Here is a 22661-nt window from a genome sequence, read left to right as displayed (position 1 = left end):
TCAGATCCCACTTGGCTGTGGCTGTGGTGCAGGCCGGCAGCTCCGATTGGACCCCTAGCCTGGGAACCTCCATGTGTCATGGGTGTGGCCCTAAAGAGAGAGAGAAAAAATTTAGTAATACTTAAAACAGATGTATTTGTGAGTCTCAGAATTTGAAATCAAGAACTGCTTCTCTAAAGCAGAACGAAAGACAAGGCAGGGGGATAGAAGACACACAACCAAAAGGGACAGGTCCAGACAATATGCAAAGAGCTGCACATCAGTGGCAAGAGCACCGCGCAAGCACCTCCCAAAGGAGGAACTCCCAGTGACTGCCAGGCACAGGCAGAGGTGCCCAAGGTCATTAGGGACGGGAGCGGAATGCAGTGTGAGCCAAGGTGGAGGCCACCACAGCGCCACCGTTAAGTCCTGTGGGCCATGTGCTGCTCCGGGCGCAGCGACACAGTGAGATGCTACGAGGTTGAAGGCATCAATACCTCATTGCTTAGTATTCCTGCACGGGTACCTCGGGCTGCAAGCCCACGTCTGTCCTAAGTGCAGACAGTACAAACGTGCTGGTACATTCAAGAGCAACATTCCACAACACAAAGGTAATGAACCATCACTACCTGCAGCAGCATGGAAAATCCCAGCCCAAGAAGCCAGTCACAAGGCCTCACAGCCTGAAGGCCTCACGCACAGTTCCAGAATGGCCAAACCCAGCTCAGAGGAAGAGCTGTAACACCAAGACTGTTTCCCTAAAGCTGGGGATATGGTTACCTGTTCCCAGCAAGGAGCTTGGGTGGGGGGGTGTAAGTGTCAGGTGTGTGTCTGCTCCATCCCAGAGCAGGAAGAAGCCTGCTATGTAGACGGGCCAAGCTCCAAGACACAGTAAGTGAAAAAGCAACACGCAAATGCTGCAGCAGGTTAAGCTGCTCTGTTTCTGTTCACTTTCTTTTTGGCCAAGCCCCTGGCATGTGGAAGCTCCCTGGCCAGGGATGGAACCCACACCACAGCAGCGACCTGGGCTGCTGCAGTGAAAATGGCAGATCCTTAACCCGATGAGCCACTAGGGAACTCCTAATCAACTTTTTTGGATTTACAGGAAAATTGTGCACACAGCTTCCCCCCATTGCTGCATCTCGTCCATAAATACCCCAGGCAGAGATGCTAAAATAAATATGCTGGTTCTGCTGTTAGAGCCTAGCTAAGGGCCAGGCTCTCAAAGCCCACAAGTGGGTAACTGTGAACAGTTTTCAAGACAAAACAGGAAACACAGTGGGGCGGTCAGATCTGGGGCTGGGATCCTGGGCTCCGAGGCTGTCTTCAAACCACGTGTTTTCATGACTTTAAAGAATAGATTTTATTCTAGCAAATGACCAGAAGAGAAACAAGGAGATTTTTTAAATTCCTGGACAGGACTGAAACAGCCTAGAGGAAATGCAGCAGAGAACACAACAGTATTCACAGAACTCACACAGACTGCAAGCCACAGGTGGCAGCGTGTGTGGATTTGTTCTCAAAGTGCTATGAAAAACACAAGCATCATTCTGTGTGCAAAACCATTCATTTGCACAAGGAAGATGCGTGGGCTTGTCCTGGCAGGGCATGTTACAAGCTTTTTGCACATTTAAACTTCAACAGCCTTAGAAAACAGCATCTGTTAATATGCATGTGTCCCAGCACAGAGAGGTTGAGGAATTTCCTCAAGGTTGCACAGCCAGGGAGTGAGGGGACCCAGCAGGATCTGATGTATCCTACAGATGGAAATACAATCAAGGCCAGTCCCTTGCGTGGACAGAGCTTGCCACTGCTCTGAGCGACCTTGCGCGAGGCAGCTGCCAGGGGCGTGCCCTACCCTCATTCTGCAGACATTCCCTGGGTTAGCACTGGAGACACAGCAGCCAACCAAGATCTCTGCTTTGTGCAGGCTTGAGGAATCACACATACAGGGAAAACTAAGGCAGAGACTCCTGACCCAACCAAATGCCCACAGGTAGAAACTAGCAGACCTGGAACTGGAACCAAGGGAGCCTGGCCCCTAGCCCAGGGGGTCTGCTGTGGGTAGCGGGGTGATGGGAGGGCAGGGCGCAGGGGCTGGGGGCTTCTCTCTCAGCACTCGCTTCTCATCCCACTGCCTCCTGTTCCTGCTGAAAGGTGAGTCTCACTGCAGTTCCCTGGCATGTGTGTTGGTTTTCCTCTCGCAGCTTTCCAGATTTTTCCCTTTGTCTTTGGTGTTCAGCACTTTCACTGAGTCTGGAAATTTATGATTTAACATCTCACATTAATCTCTTATCTCTGCTTTTCCAATTTCTGCACTGACACATGAATTGTGAGAAAACAAACTGAATAGACAGGCCCACACCAATCATGTCTCCCGCCCAGCTCTCCCGTCCCAGGAGGGAGGCGGGAGGATGGGGCTTAGAGCTTCTGCAGCACTGGGGACTCCGGCAGCAAAGACAGACACCGGCTTTCACCTCACCTGTGCCCGCCTGACCCCTGTTGTGGTCTCCTCAGCCCGGCCACCCCAATGGGCTGGCCACCCACAAGGGCAGAGGCCCACTGACTGAGGCTGTCACAGATGCAGAAACAGAGGCCACAGGGGGGAGTTACCTTGGGGGCCCAGGTGACCAGCCAGACTCCATGTGGGCTAAGGGCCTAGAGCAGGGCTCTGGGGCAGACACGGAGGTGGAAACCATCTGACCACCAGCCGCCACTCGACATTCAGGGCTGTGTGGGCCTCAGACCTGCTTTTTCAACATCCAGCACTCACCTGGCTCACCAGCACAGCACACTCAGCAGCTGGATGCCAGTGCTGGAGAGAAACAAAGCTGGCCAGGGAAGGGTCTCCACTTTAGAGTGGTCAGGAGAGACCTCAAGGCCCACTGGGGGAACAGGACACACTGCCCAGGCAGAGAAACAAGTGCAGGTGGCTGGAGGCAGAACTGCGGGGAGTGGACGGACAGCGAGGGGCCAGGCGCCCCGAAGGAAACAAGGCGGAAGTGGGCTGGGGGATGCTGAGCGGGCTTCAGGTCACCTGACAGTGTTCCACCAGGATCCCACTCCTGGGGTTGAGAACAGACCCCAGGGCGAGGCGAAATGGCCCAGGGGAGGCAGAAGATTTGGCGGGTCATCAGGTTCCTGCCCATTGCTTGGAAAGGATGGAGGGGAGTGGAGCTTGGGTGTGCCTGGGTGTGTGGTCAGCCAGGACTGCTGCTCCCCGCCCCGATGCAAAGCTATGCGGTGCTGGTCTCTGCACTGGGTCCCCATGTCGTGGTCTGCGAGCCCACGCCATGGCCAAGGCCACCACCAGGAAGCAAGACAGAGCCACCTGAGATCTGGCAGTCAGAGAAGGCAGAGCTGTGCGAGGAAGACGCAGCCTGGGGGAGGGGTGGCAAGAGAGGCTGCACAAGTGCACTCCTGGTACAGCAGCAGGTGCAGGTCCAGTCAGCCCGCTGGGTTTTTAGCCAAGAACAGCCTGTTTAGTAAGGACATGGCTGCTGGCGGGCAGCCTGGGGCTGTCGCCTTCCTCCTGGGTGGTTGGTGCAGCCTAAGCTCCCTTCTCCAAGACAGAGTCCCAGGTTCCAGATTTATGAGCCGCACTAGCGCAGGTGCTGCCTCCCGTCTCAGACAAGCAGTTGGGCACCCTGGGCCCTGAACACAATGGGGGCCCTGACGGCTCTGTCCACCCTGCCCGAGGACACTCACTGCATCTGCAGTCCCCTGGAGAGGCTCCTGTGCTGCTCCAGAACCCATGTGGGTAGGAGGCCCACTGGCATGGGCATGCCAGAAAAGACCCTCCCCACCCCAGCTCCCACTGGAGTATTCAGGCCACCCCAAGAGAAACACGTGGTCTACAGCTGGGCTCCCAGACAGCAAATGCTTCCACCTTTGCAGGCCACACTGCCAACACAACCACAAAACTATAAACACACAAGAACACTCAGGAGATTGAGGCTAACTGTTAAAAATCAACCCCTTTAGGTCCTTCTTGAAGCTCTGTCACCCATTAGCAGGCTGTGAGAATGTGATGCTCCAGACCCAACACTGTGCAGCCCGTGTGGTCCCAGCGGGTGGGAGAAGGCCTGGGGACGGGGCCTGGGTGAGAGACGCAGGGGGCAGGGCACAGGGCACAGGAGCTGCACGCACCCGAAGGCAAGGAGAAGACTGTTGTCTTTATTGCTTTGGGGAAGGGCAGGGCTCAGGCGCTCTTGGTGGGGCGGGTCCGCTTCCTCTTCACCATCACTGGCTTCTGGCTGCGCAGGATGGCGCTGGCTCTGCGGATGGCGGCCTGGGAGGCGAGGCTGGCTCAGTGCACCCACCCCATGAGCTAGGGCCCTGCCCCACTCCGGGAGGATAACGGTGCCCCTTCTCTAGAAAGCCGCCCCTCCCAGCACTGGCTGGGCTCTCTGGGCACCCACGGAGTCACCCCCCGTACCTGCCATGGCCTCACTGGGCTCCCACTCACCATGCGCAAATCCGGGCGGTACTTGTTCTTTCGGATCATGTGCCGGATGCTGCTGAGAGTGGCTCGGGCGTTCTTGTTGATGGTGGTCCGCACGTAGGAAGTGGCCGGCTTTCGCTGGCCTGGTGGGAGAAGGGAGAAGAGGGGCCCCAGGGGTCAGTCGGGTGGTCTGGACCTCTGTGCCCACCCCTAGTGCGAGGGCACGATCTCACCCAGAGGACCTGGGTGGGTGCCTGGGCTGTGTGAGCCTGCACATGGTGCCCCATCTCTGGGCATCAATTTATAGGACGATGGCAGGCGAGGCCCAGCACCTGTACAGGTATGTCTTCCCCACCCGGCTGTGCAGACACAGCACTGCTCCGTCTCACAGCACAGATTTAGAAGCAGAAGCAACGGGGACTCCCTTGTCCACATGCACACAGCAGTTATCAGAATCTGAGAAGCCCAGCTGAGGCGGGCATTCGCAGCACCATGCCAGCCAGGGAGTGGGCACTCCCCAGAAAGCACCTCTGGTTCCTCTCCCTTCTGCACCCTCCAGGGCCCAAGACAACTCCTCTGCACCAAATGTCTAATACGCCACACTGGCTCTGATGCTGGGGTGATGCTGGACCACGGGAAGACCAGGGGCAATTAAGAGTCCTAGGGTAAGCCCTCACCTGAGCACAAGTGAGCCTGGACTCCACTGCCCAGGATAAAAACACTCCCTTTACCGTGTCACAGGGCTGATGGGGTCCCACGCTCCTGGTTTCCCCCAAGAAGCCAAGGACCCATGCCATAGAGAAGGCTTATGTTACCTCCTCAGGTCAAGCCAGTTTCTGACTACCCAGAAAGGGCCACCCGACAATTCAAGAAGAAAAAGCAAAGCCTTGGGGGCTCAACACACCAGAACAGGGTTCTCAGGAGTGTGGGAAGCTGGGAAGCTCAACAGCACAAGGAACTGGCTGCTCGTGGGGCTGCCTCGCCGGAAAGGGGCTATCCCTTCCCTGAGATGGAGACAACAGTAGTGGTCACTGCTGTCACTGAACCAAGACACTGGACTCAACCCAAACGGAAACTGGCCCTCACAAGAGACCGAGGAAAAACTTTTCCTATCTCTTAGAAACCCACCACCCTGAAAAACAAAAAGGTAGGAGGTGTGATACCCTGCCTCTTCTTGACCCCGAGTCTAAATAAAAAGGCCTGGCCGCGCCTGAGAGCAGTTTAGGGGGGTGGGAGGCCAAGCATCCCTTCTGAGTCCTTGCAGCCACAAAGGGGCTCACGCCACTGCCTCAGACCCAAGCCGTCACTTCCTACACGTGGGAGCTAGAAAGGCCCCCACCTGTCTGCCCAATTTTCCCACCCTTTGAGACTGACATTCACTGAGCTGTTTTAAAGACTTATCCTAAACACAACACTGAATCATACCTCCCCGAAACATAAACCCTGGTGAGGGCACAACTTGAGGACCTATTCATGACTTTTCAAACGATGAAACAAGCAAAGCAGCCTGGCCAGCTCATACAGGGGGAGGGCAAGCTTGAAGAGCCAGCTTTCCAGGCAACTGTCCTGACCCCAAGAAACCTCGATTCATTAGCAGAATTACTGCTGCTGCCCGACACTGAGAAACCATAGCTCCCCGCCCGTGTGGGGGGTCTGTCGCCCGGCCGAGCCAGGGAAGATGCTTACCAGATCTCCGCTTCATCACCACCACGACCCCTTTGCCGTCCGCCGCCGGCTCCACGCCCACGGTCTTGTGGTGAATCAGCCCGTTGTAGCGGAAGGAGTTGCGGGCCTTCAGGTTATTGGGTTCCTGGGAAGCGGGACACATGGCGGTCGCGAAAGGGGCCAGGGCCCAGCGGTCGTAAAGGTCCCTCCCTCAGACCCAGGCGTCGGGGCTCCACTTACGGTGCTGTACGTCTGTTTGTTCCTCTTGATGAGGAAGCTGGAGCAGTTCCGCACCACCATCCATTGCAGGTGCGCAGACATGACGGCAGCTGCGGAGGAAGGGGCCCGGGAAATGTCAAGGGAGCAGCAGGCCGACGGTGAACAACAGGGGAAGGCCGCGTGTGGGGACCTGGGGAATGGGGGAACCGTGTGGGCCGAGGGCGCTTAGAAATCTGCCAGGCGGGGCTGGGCGGCCTAAGGTGGAGGGGCTGAACTTAGACGGCCGAGACTACGAGCGACAAGAAGATGAAAATGCACAGCGACCTAGGGCGGCGGGGCTCGGGGGCAGCCAGGGAGGCGAGCGGCGCAGCGAGAGAGGCCAGGCAAGGGCACAGACCCACGACAGCGGGAGCGAGACGGCCACGCGGGCGGACAACAGGCCGCACCCCACCTCCTCTCCGTGCGGCGGCCGGAGACGGAAAGAGACACGCCGGGGGCGGGGCGACGCTTTTAATACCCACACGCATTTCCGCTTCCTCTCTGGGCACGGGCGTCCCCCGCCTCTTCCCGCCCGTCTCCGAACCAGCTCGGCAACACTCGGCTATTTCCGCCAGCCCGTCGCAAAACCCTTCGGGGATTTTCGGAACTCTTCGGCTAGGGATCCGAGGGCGTGTTCTCGACGCGGAAGGGCACAGTTTGGAGAGCCCTTCGTGTGTTGTCGGAAGCCCACGGCTGGGTTTCCGATTGTGTCCAGCTCTAGAAGCCCCACGGCCCCTTCCTCAGCGGCCTCTTCCAATATTGCCACCCATTGCTGGCCACAGAATGGATGCTCAACTCAATAAATATTTGTTTTATGAAGGAACGTGAGAGTGCCTGAACTATTAAAACCTAGCTCCGCTCCGTGGTCTTCGGGTGCTTCCAGTCTTCTTCGTAGGCCCTCGGCTATTTCCGAAGAAGGCAGTTAAGTAGTTTCGGACATTTTCGAAACTCTCCGGAAACGCTCTTCGGAGGGGCGGCCGCCTTCCCACTTATTGGCCCGTGCCCCCTTCGGATCTGCTCGGAAACAGTCGGGGTCCAATCGGCTACGTTCGGAACCCCTGGGCTAACTCCAGGAGCCCCCTGTTATTTCCCCCTCCCCAGGGCCGTCTTAAAATTAAATCCAGAACTATTTGAGTCTAGAGAGAAGCCTGACGGAACCTTCTCGCAGACTGTCTCCGCAGGGAACCGTGGATTTATTTCCTCTTAAGGGCGAGTTGCGTTTGGAGGAAAAGATTTGTCTGGGAAAGCTCTTGGTTCCTTGAGGGTTTCCATACTTGTTTGCCCTGCCTCTTCCCTGTGCCCCGCGGCCTCCCCCATCCTCCTCCTGCCTGCCCCATGTCACCTGTTACACTTTATAGACGTTTGTTTTCTGTCGTCAGGGTCATCTTTAAGGAGCAGGAACCTTGCCTGATATATCTCTGTGTCTTCGGCCTGACCAGCACAGAGACTCCAAGTGAACAAAAGGAATGACAGTCCCTTGGCACCCCATTAGCGCGCTTTGATGTGATCTTGTCCAGCAACTCCTCGAAGGGAGGGCAGGGACCTTGTCTGGTCCATCTCTCTGTGCACCTGGACTTCGCGAGTAATACATCCTGAGAGTCTAAAGACCCCAGGAGAAACCTGAGCCAACGGGAATGTTGGGGGTTACCCTCCTGCCTTCATCACGGAACTCTGATCCGATGGTGGCGGCAGAGTTCCTGTGAGTGTCTGATCCGCCTTTGCGATCATTAATCATTCGCTCTGGGCCACACAGGAGGCCGGCAGTGACTGAGAGCAGCCTCAGCTCCACGGAGCCGTTTCCTTCCTTAAGGCACTCTGTTGACTCCCTGCCTCCCAGAGTTCCTTGAGGTTCAGGGCCTTGTCTGATCCTTCTTTTTCACCCCATCTGTTCCCACTGGTGCACCGGGGGCGGAGGCGCCTGGAGGCAGGCACTGAACAGAAACTATGCTCGGGCTCCCAGAGCGCCCTACGTTGCCTCCACTAGAACACCCTGAATTTTGACCATGCGCTGCTCCGGGTTCCTTGGGATACAGAGGCCGCACGCATCTTTGCGTCCCGCTGTTCCCAGCATAGGCTTCTGAAGGCCAGGTCCTGCCCAGAAAACACAGCTAGAGCGCCTCCGGGCCGGGCCAGTCTGCACTGCTCAGGTGACCAGGCGGGAGCTGGGCACACCTGGCGCGGTCCCCTGACCCCGCCCCGGGCCGGGCCGCGCCCGGAACGCGGAAAGCTCTCGGTCGGAGCCAGCGGCGGCGGCGGCGGCGGCGGAGCACGGCCATGGCGGCGGCGCCGGCGGTAGGCGCCTCGCAGGGGGCCCCGCCGGGCGCACCGTCCCCGCCGGCGGGCGCGCCGGTGCCCTCGTCCGGCCTGGGCCGCTGCCGGATGGCGCTGCTCCTCGCCGTGGCGCTGGACGTGGCGGGCATGGCGGCGCTGCTGACCGGCGTGTTCGCGCAGCTGCAGGTGCGCGGCCGGGACTTCGGCGACCTGCTCATCTACTCGGGCGCGCTGCTCGTCTTCCTGAGCCTGCTCGGCTGGATCCTCTGGTACACCGGCAACATCGAGATCTCGCGCCAGGAGCTCGAGCGCGACTACGGCCTGCGGCCCTCGGCGCTCGCCCGCCTCGCGCGAAAGCTCTCCCGCCGCTGGTCGGCGCCGGCATCCTCCGCGGCGGGCCGGCGCGCCGTGCCCGGCTCCCGGGGAGCGCGCCGCGCCGCCCGCACGCCCCCGCCGCCGGCCGCCGGCTCCCGCCGCGTGCGCCTGCAGCTCGCCACTCTCGAGGCCGGGCCTGGGGCAGCGGGTGCGGGCACCGAGTGAGCCCGAGGTGAGGGGCGGAACGGGCGGGACGGGGTGCGAGGCAGAGGGGGGAAAGGGAGGGACGCCGGGGAGAGAGAGAGAGAGAGAGAGAGGGCAGCAGGAGAGACCGCAGGACAGTGGGCGAGATGGAGAGCTATCCTGGGAGGGCGAGATGGAAATGGAGAGAGGGAGCGATGGAGGAGGTGACAGTGGGGACAGAAAGGCGGCAGAGGTCCAGAGGGGGTAAGGAGGGAAGCACAGAGCAGCAGAGATCCAGAGGATGAAGACCCAGAGACAGGGGCAGAGTCGGAGATTCAGATGGGCGGAGGACAGGAGAGTCGCCATTACTCCTCCAGCGCCTCGGAGCTCTGTCCCCGTGCTCCAGTTCCCAGGCACACCAGGTCCCATTTCCCATTTTATGCTGGCATTGTAACAGAATCTCTGAGGTCACTGCTATTATTATCCCCCTGCCGGGGAGGGCACTGAAGCCCCTAAGGAGCCCCCTCCTGCCCAAGGGAGCACTTCCCGGTGTGTACCCCTCTGCCAAAGACCTGCTGTGGCTCCCCGTTGCCCTCTGGTTAAATCCTAGCCACTCCCTCGCTGGGTGCCACCCCCCATTTCAGCCCCACATCTCCTGCCTTCTCTGCACTTATGACATCCCTCCGTCCACACCACCTGGCCTCTGTCCGTGCCTTCATCTGTACCACCAGTGCCCTTGATGTCTATACTCCACACAGAAAACCTGCCATGTGTTTTTTAAGATCTAACTCAACTCCAGTGCCTTTCTGTGGTCTTCACGTTGTCTGAGTTACCCTTTGTATTTGTATCACCGTGTGTTATATCTGTGTTTGCTGATACTGTCTCTCCCTCCCAAGAGCAAGGCCCTTGAGGGGAAGGCCTGGGCCTCTGGCCTTTGTTCTCAGCACTCTCCAGCCAAGAGTGAACCCAGGAAATCAGAGTTTGATCATGGGGTCGGTGGGCGGGTGGATGGATGGATTAGTTGGGTTGGTGGATGGAGAGATGGATGAATGGATGGATTGGTTAATGGATGGGTAGATGGAGTTCTGGACACTAGGTGATTGGACTGAATGAATGGATAGAGGGATAAAGGACGAACTGGTTGAGGGGGAAATAGGAGGTGGATGTGGTTGGACTGCTGAATAGATGAGTGATGGCTAGAATTGGCTGATGGATGGATGTGATGAATGGTAGATGGATGAATGGGTGGTGGGATGGATGTTTGGGCAGGTGTGTAGGTAGTTAGATGAGAGGATAGATAGATGCTTTGGTTAGTGGGTGGATGGGTAAGTGGAACGATGGACAGATGAGTGACTGAATCAGTTTCTCAAATGGGGATTCCATAAAAGCATTAAATCCTAATGTCAGAGTTCCCGCTGTGGCTCTGCGGCAACGAACCTGCCTGGTGTTCATGAGGACACAGGTTCGATCCCTGGCCTTGCTCAGTGGGTTAAGGATCTGGCCTTGCGGTGAGCTGCAGTGTAGGTCTCAGACACAGCTTGGATCTGGTGTGGCTGTGGCTGTGGCCTAGACCAGCAGCTGCAGCTCTGATCCGACGCCTCACTGGGAACTTCATATGCAGTGGTGCAGCCCTGAAAAAAAAAAAAGAAAGAAAAAAAACTTAACATCCTAAGACATTCTCTGTAGGTGATGAATTACCTTTCCTCCTGTGTGTCCTCATATGCATCCAGAATGATACTAGTTATACATCCTTATTTGTGAGACTTTAAAAAATAGTTACTCCAATCTGATGCTATGTTCTGTGGTTCAGATGAGGAAACAGCTTAAGATGGACAGATTATGCTTAGGCGAAGCATGAGGTCACACAAAATTTGGCATACAATGCAGAAATCACCAGCTGTGGTTAAAATTACCCCTTGCCCCAAAGTCTAATACAGTTGGGCGGACCTCTGCTGCTAGAACCACCTGCCAGAAACTGGCCAAGCTCACCAGCCTGGATGCCCCTCTTAGAAGGAAAATGGGCTTGTCCAAACACATGACTCTATAATGGGCAGGGCGAGGTGCTTCCAACACTTGAGGGACCAAGAATTGGAATTTTGATAGAGGGACCTAGAGTTCCCTGGTGGTTCACTGGGTTAAGGATCTGGCATTGTCACTGTGGTGGCTTATGCACGGGTTTGGTCTCTGGCCCTGGAACTTCTGCATGCTGAGTGTGACAAAACAAAAACAAAAACAAAAATAGCTACCTGTAGATCCTGGCTTTGATCACTCCCCTCTCCCTCTGGGAGCACAATTGGTTGAGAAAATGTGCATAGCCAACCCCGTCTCCCTTTGTGTTCTCTGTCTCTGCCTATCTCTTTGTCCCTGTGGCTGTCCCTCTCCATCTCCCGTGTCTCTTTTCATCTTTGTGCCTCTGTCCTTCCTGCGACATGTCCCTGTCTCTCTCTCCCTGCCTCTCCCTGCCTCTCATGCCCCACCTCGTACCACCAGGTTCCAGTGAGTTAAAGACACACTGGCTGCAGCACATCAGGGCAGGGAGGAATGAGGGAGAAGTGAGTAAGCGTGTGAGTCCACTGTGGGGGCTGAAGCAGGAGGAAAGGGCTCCTCCCCTGGCCGGTGGACCAGGGATGTAGGGACACAAGCAAGGGTCCAGAGCAGCTACTAAGCCCACCCTCCCTCCTGCACAGGAACACACGGCCCCGCCTGTCAGGACCCGACTGAGACGTGCAGCTGCCCCCAGCATCTGCCAGCGGCCAGGATGCCTACCTGCCCTCCATCTACCCTCCCCCGGATAAATGGCTCTGCCTCACAGCACTGCATGTCTGTCTGGGGAAGGCCGGCGCTGGGGCAGGGGTGGACCTAGGAGCCTGGCTTCAAGCTCTCCCCTTACCCGGGGGGACAGGAGTGGGGGACAAGGATCTCAAGCTGAGACCCAGGCCCTGGGTCCAGACCTCCGTCAGCCCAGGCTCCTCTGTTAGTTCGAAGTCCCTCAGGAGGCAGACGGAGGGGCAAGTTGGACATGCAAAGCATTTATTCGGGAAAATACCTATGGAGGTATTTGGTGTGGGTCTGTCCCCTGAGAAAGCAGAGGGGGAGGAAAGGGGGCTGAGCAGGAGGCGTCTTGAACTGTCATGAACGTCCAAGAAAGTTTCCGCCCCACCGGGGAGTGCGAGGGCTTTGGTGGGAGGCATGGCAAGTGGGGGCAGAGGGCAGCGGGGTGCCGAGGGCTGGCAGCAGAAGCTGTCAGGCAGTGGCAGCAGAATTGAGTGGCACGGCTGCCCTCTCATTCTAGGCCACCCCCAACTCACCCCAACCCGCTCAGCCCAGGCCCCCATAACCGCAGCCCAGCACCTACACTCAATTCAGCAACCCCCATCAGCTCAGGGCCCCCCATCTGCCCAAGGTGTCCTCAGCCTGGATCCCCCCCCACTTACCACTGGACCCCTCTTAGTCCAGATGCCCGTCAGCTCACAGGGATCACAGCCCAGACTCCCCCAAGAGCCCAGGCCCCGCCCCCAGGCACGCACACGCACGCACGCACTTCCTGCTTCCTGGTCTCATAGCCCCCCCGCTTTAGCTTCTCAGAAGAGACACGGTGCATCCATGCTGTATATATGTATTGAGGGGTCCCGCCAGGGGTGCCCCTAATCTTCCTCCTCCCCCCCTTCCGTTTCTTCGCCCCCTTCTGTCCCCTCCCCTTCGGTGCCCCCCGAGGTGTCCAGGGTCCCCTCCACGGCCAGGGAGCCAAGCATGCTGCCGACGGATGGCGTCTTCTTGTCGCTCGAAGTCCCCCGGTCTTTGGACAGCAGAGAGACCGTCCTGGACAGGTCACACTTGCCCTTCAGGAACCGTGGCAGCCGCAGCATATCTCGTCGCTTGGCCCACCTGGCAGGGAGTGAACACCCTCAGCCATGCCCGTCCACCTGCACCGGACCCCCGGGGCGGGGAGCCCCCCCTGAGCCCCGAGCCCACTCGCCAGAACAAGCAGATGCTGGAGATCAGGAAGAGAAGGCCTCCGCACGTCCAGCCCAGTGCCCACATGTGCTTCCTCCGCATGTTTTCTGCGCAGAGCAGGGAGGTGTGAGGCCCAGGGTCCTGGCCACCACTCCCCACCCCAGGGGCCCTAGCTCCCCTGCAGGCACGCACCATCAGGCCGCTGGTGGTAGCAGACCCCATCACGGTAGCAGCATCGTAGTCGCAGACAGAGATTGGGGTTCTCAATTGCAGCCTGGCCCCCACAGCTCTCTCTGTCCCACACGTCTCCCTCGCAGCCTGAGGACCCACCATGAGGGCAGCTTCCTCAGAGTCTGACCCCAAGACCAGGCTCTGGGGCTGCCTGCCTAGTGTTCACTCTGTGTAGGACCTGGGGTCCAGCTCCCAGCCCCTCCTCTCTCAGACCAGAGTCCAGCTCCCAGCCCCTCCTCCCTCAGAACCAGAGGTTCAAGCCCCCAGCCTCTCCTCTCCCAGACCAGAGTCCAGGCCCCCAGCCCCTCCAGCCTCAGACCAGAGTCCAGCCCCCAGCCCCGCCTCCCTCAGACCCAGGGGTCCAGGCCCCCAGCCCCTCCAGCCTCAGACCCAGGGGTCCAGGCCCCCAAGCCCCTCCAGCCTCAGACCAGAGTCCAGCCCCCAGCCCCTCCTCCCTCGGACCCAGGGGTCCAGGCCCCCAGCCCCTCCAGCCTCAGACCAGAGTCCAGCCCCCAGCCCCTCCTCCCTCGGACCCAGGGGTCCAGGCCCCCAGCCCCTCCAGCCTCAGACCAGAGTCCAGCCCCCAGCCCCTCCTCCTCTTAGACCCAAGAGTCCAGCCTGGGCTCCCTTTCCCTGGGGACCCAGGATTCCTCTACTGCTCACTCCATGGATAGAAGAATCCCTGGATTCCATTCCCATCTGTGAACGAAAAGGAGGGTGTTGGGAGGCTGTATGAAGGCCGAGGAGGCCCCCTGCTCCGCTCTCTGACCCCTCCATCAGGCCCCCTCACCTACTGAGCCCTGCATCAGCAGGAAAAGGCCCAAAGCTGGGATCCCAGAGCCCACCATGTCGCTTCCCCAGACTCCTGGGGCTTCTGTGGGGAGAGACCTTGAAGGCCATCACCCCAGCAACCAGCCTGGCCCCGCCCGCCTGGCCCCCAAGAGTCTAAGTTCTGTTGCTACGGAGCCCCTCAGTAATGGGGGGGAAAGGGGGGGTCACACTGGCGGGGTCATGCCAGGTTGCTAGAGACTTGCTTCCTTAGCAACCAGGTAGAGGAGGCCTTGTGGGCGGGGTGGGGTCCAGGCCTTAGAAGAGCATCCTTAAAGACTTGAGTAGAAAGTGGGTGGGCATCTGAGACATCTCCTTGCCGACCAGGGAACCCCAAGGGGGCACACCTTGCCAGGGAATCCCTCTGCTTAGTAAAGTGATGCCTGAGGGGCAGCTCCAGGTGCCCCACAGGCTCCCGAAACCTGGTTGCCAGTGGGTATCCCCCCAGCAACCAGGGGCAGGGGCCCCAAGGCCCAGAAGGCCTCATTGAGCCCATTGTTAGGGAGGTCCCCCTAGCAACCAGGAGCCCCAGGAGGGCAATGAGAAAATGGGGGTCAGACCACAGGCCCGAGCACTTGCTCAGAAGTCCCCTGCCCCCAAAGGTATCCAGGTGTACTGATGGGGACTGGGTGATGGGGGGCCGGGCCAGAGCAAGATCTGAGAGATCTGGGAGCCCGGGGCCGGGGAGGTGACTCATGGGCAGGAAGCCCCATCTATACCTCAGGCTCAGTTTCCCACCTGAAAACAGAAAAATAGATCCAACTGCAGGTCCCCACGCTTCTGGTTTGGTGTCCCCCCTATGGTGGGGGAGGAGGCCAACCTGGAGGCTGAGTTGACAACTCGATCCCTCGTTTTCCCCTGGACTTCCGTTCCGCTTTCAGCCAGTGAGGCGGGGGCTCGGCTCTCCTGGGTCAGCGTGTCTTTGTGTCCCGATCCTTAGTCTAAGGGAAAGGAAGTTGGGGGTGTGGACACTCGGATTAGAGGGAAGCGGGGGTTTGAGGGGTCGGGACTCCCAGGTCTGAGCGCGGAGGGCCTAGGAGCTCAGACTCCTGGGTCTGAGGGAGGAGGGGCTGGGGGCCTGGACCCCTGGGTCTGAGGGAGGAGGTGGGCTAGGGGCCCAGACCCCTGGTTTGAGGCAGCAAGGGGCAGGAGACGAGTCTGAGGGCAGCTGTCCAGGAGTCCAGACCCCATTTCTCAAGAAACCTTGTGAGGCTGACTCCGTCCTGCCCGTCTCCTGTAAACATCCTGGCGGGTGCTGAGTGGGCCCTGGGCTGCCTTCGTCAGAGATGACACAGGTCACAGGGGGCTCGGCGGGGGGCCGGGGGTGGGGGTCAGAGGGGTTGTGGGGCTGAGGCCAGGCAGCTGCTGACCGTTTCCTGTGTCAACATCATCTGGACCCACTTCCCAATTCCCGGGATTCCTCAGGGATCAAGGAGGGGGTGGGGGGCGGGGCCGCCGGGCCATGGACCAAGGCTTGGGACTGGGGGGGGCCCCCCGCCGTCAGGGCCCTCACCGCTAATGACAGGTTTGGGCTGCCTCTGCGGCCTGCCTGCCCCGTCACCCCCCAGAGGCCAGACAGGACCCCCCAGGGACAGACAGACGGACACACACAGCTTCGGACCTGCTGACCTCACACTAGCCAGCTCCACCTCACCCAGGGGCCAGCACATGAGCAAGGGCCCCCCTGGAGTCCCCCTGTCATATCCCAGTGGCGTCTCCCCCTACCTGCCCCCCACACCCCGTGTCTGTGACCACCCTTCAGAGCCTCAGCTCCGTGTCCCCCCTAGTCTTTGGCTCTGAGCTTGACTCTTTGTGTCTCTGTGGGTCTCAATCTCCCACCCCATCCCCCCCCACCCCGCCGGCACCTCTGTCCTTTTCTCACTCTGGTCTCTGTGCTCCCACCTCCTGCCTCGATTTCTGTTTGTCACTTTCCTCTCCTGACACTGCTCTGATTCCCTATCCTGCCTCTGCATCTCTTTACGTGTGCCTCCGGCCCTCCTTCTGGCCCTCCTTTCCACGGAAGTGGCCCAAGTGTCCCCACCCCTGGAGCAAGACCTAAGGGTCCTGAGCGGTGCCCCTCGCTCCTGTCTTGCACCCACTGCATCTCCCTCCACCTGCTGCAGCCACCCTGGGGGAAGGCGACCCCCACATGCCCAGGGGAGGGGCCCCAACGCCTGACCTTCCCCTTCAGGGCATTCTCCAAACTGCAGAATGGCCACAGCTTCTCTCTCTTTGTGGAAATAAGGGTTTAGGCTGTGGACACCTGACACCTGGGTCTGAGAGGGGAGAGGGGAGGCGCTGGGGGCCTGGATTCCTGAGTCTGAGGGAATAGGGGGCTGAGCGCTGGGCTCCCGGGTTTGATGGAGGAGGAGGGTGAGGAGCTGGACTCCTGGGTCTGTCGGAGGAGGCTCTGGGGTCTTGGACTCCTAGGCTGAAGCCTTGGGATTGGGGCTGGCACTTCGGGTTCCCTGGCGGTGGAAGGGGCTGCCATCATCAGATCCCTGCTGTTGCTCTCAGGCTGGCCCCAGGCCCAGTCCCTCATCCCCTCAGGCCAGTCCATCCCCCAGGCTGGTGGCCTGAGTCACCTTGGCTGGCCCTGCCGGTCTGGGGGGGGGGCTACGTCAGTTCTCCCCTCACTGACGCAGCCTCGGGCCCCCCACGCTGACTCAGCCGGAAACAGGCCCCCTGAGGGGCGGAGACCCAGTGGTCAGAGGCCTGGGTCCCAGCAGGAGCGGGGCTGGGGAGGGCCCCTGGGGGGCCCTGGAAGGGGTGACCATGACAGACTGAGAGAGGCAGAGAGAGCTCTTACCTGAGGCGATGAGGTCATGTCCCACCATGGGGGGGCTGTGACCTCACCTCCCCGGGGGACCTGAGCTGTGTCCCCCCCCAGTGGTGGGGGATGGGAGGGGGATGACTCCAGCCTCCGTTCATGCCCAGAGCCCCCTGCCAGCTCAGCACAGCCCCAGGGGCCCGGAGTGGGGGGGAGCGGGGGCTGCCAGGAGACCTTTGGAAGTCCTGGTCACCTTTTGTCTTCTCACTCCCCTGCATCCTTCTCTGCCACCTTTATCCTGGGGGTGGGGTGCTCCCAGGGACTTGGGTTCCTCTATCAGTGGTCCTTCTCTCTGCCGTGGGTCCTGGGGCCACCTCTGCTCCGTACACCTGGTGCTCTGCGCATGCCTGTGTTGGCATCACCTGCCCTCTTCTGATCCAACCCCTCTCTGTATCGCATCGCCACACCTCTGTGTGGAGCTCTCCTGCCCTGCCCTGGCTTCAGTGCCCTGCGCTGGCTTCAGCTCCCTGCCGGGCTGCTCTCTCCGTGTCTCACCATCTCACCATCTCCATCTCTCCCAGGGGCTGCATCTTTTTCTCTGCCTTCCAGGATGTGTTAGCAAAAATCACCGACGAGAAGAGCAATGGTTCACATTTACTGTATGCTTTACAGGAGGGAACTCACTTTATCCTCCCCCAAGCATATGGGGGGGGTGTGTGCCCGGGTATCCCCATTTCGCAGACCGAGAAACTGAGGCACAGGGAGGGGACGCTGTGTGCCCGAGGTCCCACCTCTGCCAAGTGTCTCGGTACCTCTCTCTCTCTGCCTTGGCTTCTCTCTTACCAAGTCCCAGCCTGTCTCTTGGAGAGGGGCTCCCCTCGCTGTCCCCACTACTGACTCCTCATCATCCTCATCTCAGCATCTCCATCGCTCTGAGGCTCTCCACCCCTTGGGGCCTCTCCATCTCTGTCACCCTGTCTCTGTTTTCTGCCACCTGCCTCCCCTCTTGCTGTCATGCCTGCCTCTCTTTTCCTTTTGGGGGTCTCTCCAAATCTCTCCCGCCGTATCCATCTTGCTCTCCATCTCTGACTCCCGGGACCTCTCCCCTCTCTCCCTGCCGGCTGTTTCCCTCTGCTCCTGCAGTGTGTCTCCGTGGCTGTCTCTAGCTCTGCGTGTGTCTATCTGTCTCTGTGTTCAGACTCTCCCTCTCTCTCCGGTGCCCGCATCTCTCTGTGTGTCTCCATCTATTCGCCTGGGTCTCGGTCTCTCCAGGTCTCTTTCTCTGTCCCTGAGAGTCTCTCCATCTCCCCAGGCCTGCGTCTTGTGGCCCTGTGGCCACCTCTCCCCATCTCTCTGCCTGTCCTGGTCCAGCCGGACCCCCGCCTGCAGCCAGGCCCCAGCTCTCGAGCTGCATGTGTCTGCCCCGGTGGCGGCCGGCCGAGGAGGTGGAGGGAGGGGACGCCAATGACCTCACCAGCCCCTCTCCGACCACCCCCCCTTTCCCTTTTCAACTTTTCCAACTTTTCCTTCCGTGCCCTCCTCCGAGCGCGGCGGCGGCGGCGGCGGCGGCGGCGGCGGCGGCGTGAGCCCTGCGAGGCAGCCGGCTCCGTCTGAATGGAAAAGGCAGGCAGGGAGGGTGAGTCAGGATGTGTCAGGCCGCCCTCCCCTGCCGCCTGCCCCCCGCCCGCCCGCCCCGGCCCCCTATATAACCCCCCAGGCGTACACACTCCCTCACTGCCACGGCCCTCTCTGCTCACACGCACATGCCTCCCCTCCCCAGGCCGAGGCCCAGCTGACCCCCAGGGCTCCCACGGCAGCGGACAGGGAAGGGTTAAAGGCCCCCAGCTCCCTGCCCTCTGCCCTGGGGAACCCTTGCCCTGTGGGGACATGAACAGTAAGTTGGTTCAAGTTCCTGGAGGGGGGGGACAGGGAAGGAGGAGGGAGGGACCGTCGGCGGGAAGGGTGGGGAGCAGACAGACACAGCGGAATCGGACCGAGAGACGCAGGAAAAACGAGGGAGCGATGGGAAGGCAGAGACGGCGAGGGAAGGAGATTCAGAGAGAGCAGGAGGCCTAGAGAAGGGCCGGGCAGCAGGAGCGATGAAAAGACGGATCAGAGACGCGGAGACACCGACAGGGCAGCGCGAGGGAGAAAGAAAGGGAGACAGAGAGAGAGATGCGGGGGGCCGATCCCAAAGGGCCCGGGACTCCCAGGGAGTCAGCGGGGGGGACCCAGAGACTCAGACACCCAGGGACCCCCGACAGAGAGGCTCCAGGAGGGAAACTGAGGCAGGGAGCCCAAGGAGGTGAGAGCGAGCCCAGAGCACCGACTCCAGCCAGCGGGAGGCGAGAGAGAGGGAGGCACGGGTGCAGACAGAAACAGGAGAGCCAGACAGATGCGGACAGACGGACAGACAGCGGCCGGGGAGGGCCCAGGGGGCGGGCTGGGGGTGTGCTGCGGGAGCGGGGCGGCCCGGGGGGCGCTGATTGGCTGGCGGGCGGGGTGGGCGGGGCAGCTGGGGGATGGGCGGCCGCGGAGCGAGCTGGCTGGAGCCCCCAAGCCGAGCGCCGCGGGATCCCTCTCTGCCCGCCGCGCGCCCGGCGCGCCCACGTCCCTGGCCCTCTCCGCCCAGGTGTGCTGCAGGGCATCCCCGGCCCTGCGGCCAGGCCTTCCGCGGTCCGCTCTGGCAGGCCTACGCGGGGGTCTCCCGGGGAGGGGGTCGGGGCCTCCGGGCCCCGGTCCCGGTCTCCTTCCCTTGCTCTCAGTCCAGCTCGGGCTCCTGAGCCCCGGGAGGGGGCAGGTTCTGGCCTGTGTCTCCCCCCTCATGCCCCGCCCCGGGGCCCAGATTCCGGCGTCCGGGGGCGGACGGGAGACGCCCGGCCCGTCTACCCGCCCCGGGCCGCGTCTGCTCCGACGGGCGGGGCAGCCAGAGCCGGAGAGGGAGAGGGAAACCCGCCCAGGGCCTGCGACGTGCCCTGGGCGCTCCGCCCTGGAAGTCAGGACCCCCCCCCCCCCAGCACAGCCCCTCCTCCTCGGAGCTGGGAGCCCAGTCCCGCAGCCCCTTCTCCCTCAAATCCACCAGTCGGGCCTGAGCCCTCTGCCTTCTCCCGCCCCCAGGTGTTTGTTGCCTGGTCCTGGTCGCACTAAGCCTGTGGCCAGAGAGAGCTGCTGCCCCGGGGCCGCCTCCTGGCCCCCCGCGGGCCTCCCCAGACCCTCGGGCTGAGCTGGACAGCGCCGTCCTCCTGACCCGCTCTCTCCTGGCGGACACGCGGCAGCTGGCCGCACAGCTGGTAGGAGAGACTGAAGGGGATGCGCTGGAGCTGGGACCAAGCTTGGGGAAAGCTCCGGGGCTACCAAGGGGGCAGAGGTGGGGGAGGAGGGTGGGGGGTAGTTTGGGGCCTGAGGTGGGGGATGGAGGGATCGCCGGAGCTGGGCAGAGTCCCTTTCACAGCTTCTTTGTCCCCCAGAGAGACAAATTCCCAGCTGACGGAGATCATAATCTGGATTCCCTCCCCACCTTGGCCATGAGTGCGGGGGCGCTGGGAGCCCTGCAGGTAAGAGCCAGGGAGAGGGTCAGAGGCAAAGGTGGAAGCTGGGCAGTGAAGAGGGTGCAGGCAGCTGGGCACTGGGGTGGGCGTGTGCCAGGGGTTCCTTGACACCCCCCCCTGCCTGCCCTGCAGCTCCCCGGAGTGCTGACACGGCTGCGAGCAGACCTGTTTTCCTACCTGAGGCACGTGCAGTGGCTGCGCCGGGCAGGAGGCCCTTCTCTGCGGACCCTGGAGCCAGAGCTGGGTACCCTGCAGGCCCGGCTGGACCGGCTGCTGCGCCGGCTGCAGCTCCTGGTATGATGACCCAGCTCTGGGACCTGAGAGCCCAGGACCCCAGACCTCAGGCCTACTCTGAGACCTGTGTCCCTGAGGCCCCAGACTCCAAAAATCCTGCTTGGAAACTAAACTCTCACCCTGAGACTCAGAAACCCCATGATCTCGTGACTCCGAGACTCCCGCCCTGTAGACTTAAGATTTGAGAGGGCAAAGCCTCACCCCAAGACAAGAGGATTCCAGACCCTAAGCCCAGGAACCTCTGAACCTCCAGACTCCAAGACCCCCGGACCCTGGCCCTGAGATTCTGCCGCTTTAAGACCAGAGACTGTAAGACGATGGACCCTGACTCAAAGCCGGCCTGGAGATCCAGGCTCTGCAAGCCCCAGACCTCAAGGACCTAGACCCTAAGATCTCAAACTAGAAGACCCCAGCCCCTGAGCCCTGACTCCCGAAGACCTCAGATCTAGGTTGTGAGACTGTAGGACCCCAAGACCCTGAGCTTGTGAGAACTCAGACCCCCATTCCTGGGCCTGACTCCAAAGACCCTGGAACTCAAATTCCCACTCTCAGCACTGAGATTTCAGACTTGAGACCCCCGGCTCTCACCCCTGAGTCCCTGAGCTTGATCCTAGAGACCCCACATCTAAGACCTCAGCCCTGAGATCTTGGGCAAGATCCCAAACTTGAGCATGCAGCCCCCAGCCCTCTCCTAGCCCCACGATCTTGGCCCCAACTCTACAGACCTCACCCCCAGACCCCTGACCTTGGCCCTGGAACCCCAGGCTTTTGGCCCCAGCCTCAATGCTCTGAACTCAACATCCTGAAGAACTCCGTACCCAGACACCCCACTTCCCAGGCCAGAGATGGTGTGGAAATAGGCAACCTGAACTTCCATCAGCGCTGATTCAGTATAGGCTCCAAACACCCCTTTCCCGGACTTCACCCCTGGTCTCTTGCTAACCCTCTGTCCTCTCCCAACAGATGTCCCGTTTGGCCCTGCCCCAGGCGCCCCCAGACCCTCCGGCACCCCCCTTGGCGCCCCCAGCCTCAGCCTGGGGAGGCATCCGGGCAGCCCACGCCATCCTTGGGGGGCTGAACCTGACGCTTGACTGGGCTGTGAGGGGCTTGATGCTGCTGAAGACTCGGCTGTGACCCTCCACCCAGAGCCACCAACATCCTTCAAAGCCAGCTCTTATTTATTTATTTATTTTGGGACTGGGGGGCTGTGGCAGCCAGAATATCCCCCCCCCCAACTGTCTTCCTCTAGTGAGAGATGATCCCTCCGGGAGACCTGGGCAGGGGGCATCTGTGCCTTATTTATACTTATTTATTTAAGGGGGTGGGTGGGAGGCAGGGGGACTTGGGGGTCCCTGAGGAAAAGGGAACTGGGGTCCCAGATTCCTAAATCTCTAAGATGTCTGGCCACAGTCTCTCAGACCCCCACTCCTCTGGGCCTGGGCAGGAGCATATATTATTTATTAACAATTACTTTTTGTGTTAGGGTGGGGAGGGAGGGGAGAAGGAGGCCTGGGCTTTTGTACAAAAATGTGAGAAACCTTTGTGAGATGGAGAAGGGGGAATTAAATTTGTCTTCCACATCCACTTAGAAGTGATTTCTCTGGGGCTGAGGGTTGGATGATGGTGTCCCTGGGGAGCCTTGGGGGAGCAGGGCAGCAGAGGGGGGAACTGTCAGTCCCCCAGAGACAGTGAGCTCTGAGGGACAAGGTCTGAGCCTCCCCTGGTGGCCAGCACTTTATAGGCACTCAATGAATATTTCATGGAAGGTTCCAGAAGGTTACCCTGTGACCCACAGTACCAGAACAGTACAAGACACGGCTGCACGCTCAAGGTTGTTCATTATGGCAGTTCTTACTACAGCAAATCAGAAACAACCTAGGTGCCCAGCGGTGGGGAATGGTTATAGAAACGACAGTGTATC

General features: G+C 60.3%; 4 protein-coding genes across 8 annotated transcripts; 2 read left to right on the top strand and 2 right to left on the bottom strand.

The window, feature by feature from the left end:
• Window positions 1-4135: 4135 nt before the first annotated feature.
• Window positions 4136-6868, bottom strand: RPL28 (ribosomal protein L28). 5 transcript variants are annotated; one of them, XM_047790518.1, is made up of 5 exons: window positions 6759-6868; window positions 6329-6417; window positions 6110-6233; window positions 4448-4566; window positions 4136-4270 (listed from the first exon to the last, which is right to left on the bottom strand). In XM_047790518.1, exons 1-5 carry the CDS (start codon window positions 6832-6834, stop codon window positions 4181-4183), a joined length of 498 nt encoding a protein of 165 aa, XP_047646474.1. In that variant the 5' UTR covers window positions 6835-6868; the 3' UTR covers window positions 4136-4180. The 5 variants fall into 5 exon arrangements, with proteins under 5 accessions (XP_047646474.1, XP_047646475.1, XP_047646476.1 ...); XM_047790519.1 differs by having other exon boundaries at window positions 6329-6497; window positions 6759-6815; XM_047790520.1 differs by having other exon boundaries at window positions 6754-6804.
• An 886-nt stretch (window positions 6869-7754) lies between these two features.
• Window positions 7755-11926, top strand: TMEM238 (transmembrane protein 238). Its single transcript, XM_047790522.1, has 2 exons — window positions 7755-9164; window positions 11803-11926. Exon 1 carries the CDS (start codon window positions 8621-8623, stop codon window positions 9155-9157), a length of 537 nt encoding a protein of 178 aa, XP_047646478.1. The 5' UTR covers window positions 7755-8620; the 3' UTR covers window positions 9158-9164; window positions 11803-11926.
• A 202-nt stretch (window positions 11927-12128) lies between these two features.
• On the bottom strand, window positions 12129-14860 carry TMEM190 (transmembrane protein 190). The gene is made up of 5 exons (XM_047790524.1): window positions 14091-14860; window positions 13964-13999; window positions 13262-13387; window positions 13092-13176; window positions 12129-13000 (listed from the first exon to the last, which is right to left on the bottom strand). Exons 1-5 carry the CDS (start codon window positions 14146-14148, stop codon window positions 12760-12762), a joined length of 546 nt encoding a protein of 181 aa, XP_047646480.1. The 5' UTR covers window positions 14149-14860; the 3' UTR covers window positions 12129-12759.
• A 3765-nt stretch (window positions 14861-18625) lies between these two features.
• Window positions 18626-22324, top strand: IL11 (interleukin 11). Its single transcript, XM_047793179.1, has 5 exons — window positions 18626-18792; window positions 20016-20188; window positions 20366-20452; window positions 20579-20740; window positions 21704-22324. Exons 1-5 carry the CDS (start codon window positions 18786-18788, stop codon window positions 21872-21874), a joined length of 600 nt encoding a protein of 199 aa, XP_047649135.1. The 5' UTR covers window positions 18626-18785; the 3' UTR covers window positions 21875-22324.
• Window positions 22325-22661: the final 337 nt, after the last annotated feature.

This window comes from Phacochoerus africanus, chromosome 8, assembly GCF_016906955.1.
Source record: "Phacochoerus africanus isolate WHEZ1 chromosome 8, ROS_Pafr_v1, whole genome shotgun sequence".
Taxonomy (NCBI): Eukaryota; Metazoa; Chordata; class Mammalia; order Artiodactyla; family Suidae; genus Phacochoerus; species Phacochoerus africanus.
Note: the sequence above shows the minus strand (reverse complement) of the source record. Positions and strands in the feature narration are given on the sequence as shown.

Coding starts and splice junctions, on each gene's coding strand:
- RPL28 (XM_047790518.1), bottom strand. CDS start 6,834: ATGCGTGTGGGTATTAAAAGCGTCGCCCCGCCCCCGGCGTGTCTCTTT. Junction 4,567..6,109: donor GGTGATGAAGCGGAGATCTG/GTAAGCATCTTC, acceptor TTCTCCCACCAG/GCCAGCGAAAGCCGGCCACT. Junction 4,271..4,447: donor ACCGCCCGGATTTGCGCATG/GTGAGTGGGAGC, acceptor CTCGCCTCCCAG/GCCGCCATCCGCAGAGCCAG.
- TMEM238 (XM_047790522.1), top strand. CDS start 8,621: ATGGCGGCGGCGCCGGCGGTAGGCGCCTCGCAGGGGGCCCCGCCGGGC.
- TMEM190 (XM_047790524.1), bottom strand. CDS start 14,148: ATGGTGGGCTCTGGGATCCCAGCTTTGGGCCTTTTCCTGCTGATGCAG. Junction 13,388..13,963: donor GGGATTCTTCTATCCATGGA/GTGAGCAGTAGA, acceptor GTGGGTCCTCAG/GCTGCGAGGGAGACGTGTGG. Junction 13,001..13,091: donor TCCAGCATCTGCTTGTTCTG/GCGAGTGGGCTC, acceptor ACTCCCTGCCAG/GTGGGCCAAGCGACGAGATA.
- IL11 (XM_047793179.1), top strand. Junction 20,189..20,365: donor GGCAGCTGGCCGCACAGCTG/GTAGGAGAGACT, acceptor TTTGTCCCCCAG/AGAGACAAATTCCCAGCTGA. Junction 20,741..21,703: donor TGCGCCGGCTGCAGCTCCTG/GTATGATGACCC, acceptor CTCTCCCAACAG/ATGTCCCGTTTGGCCCTGCC.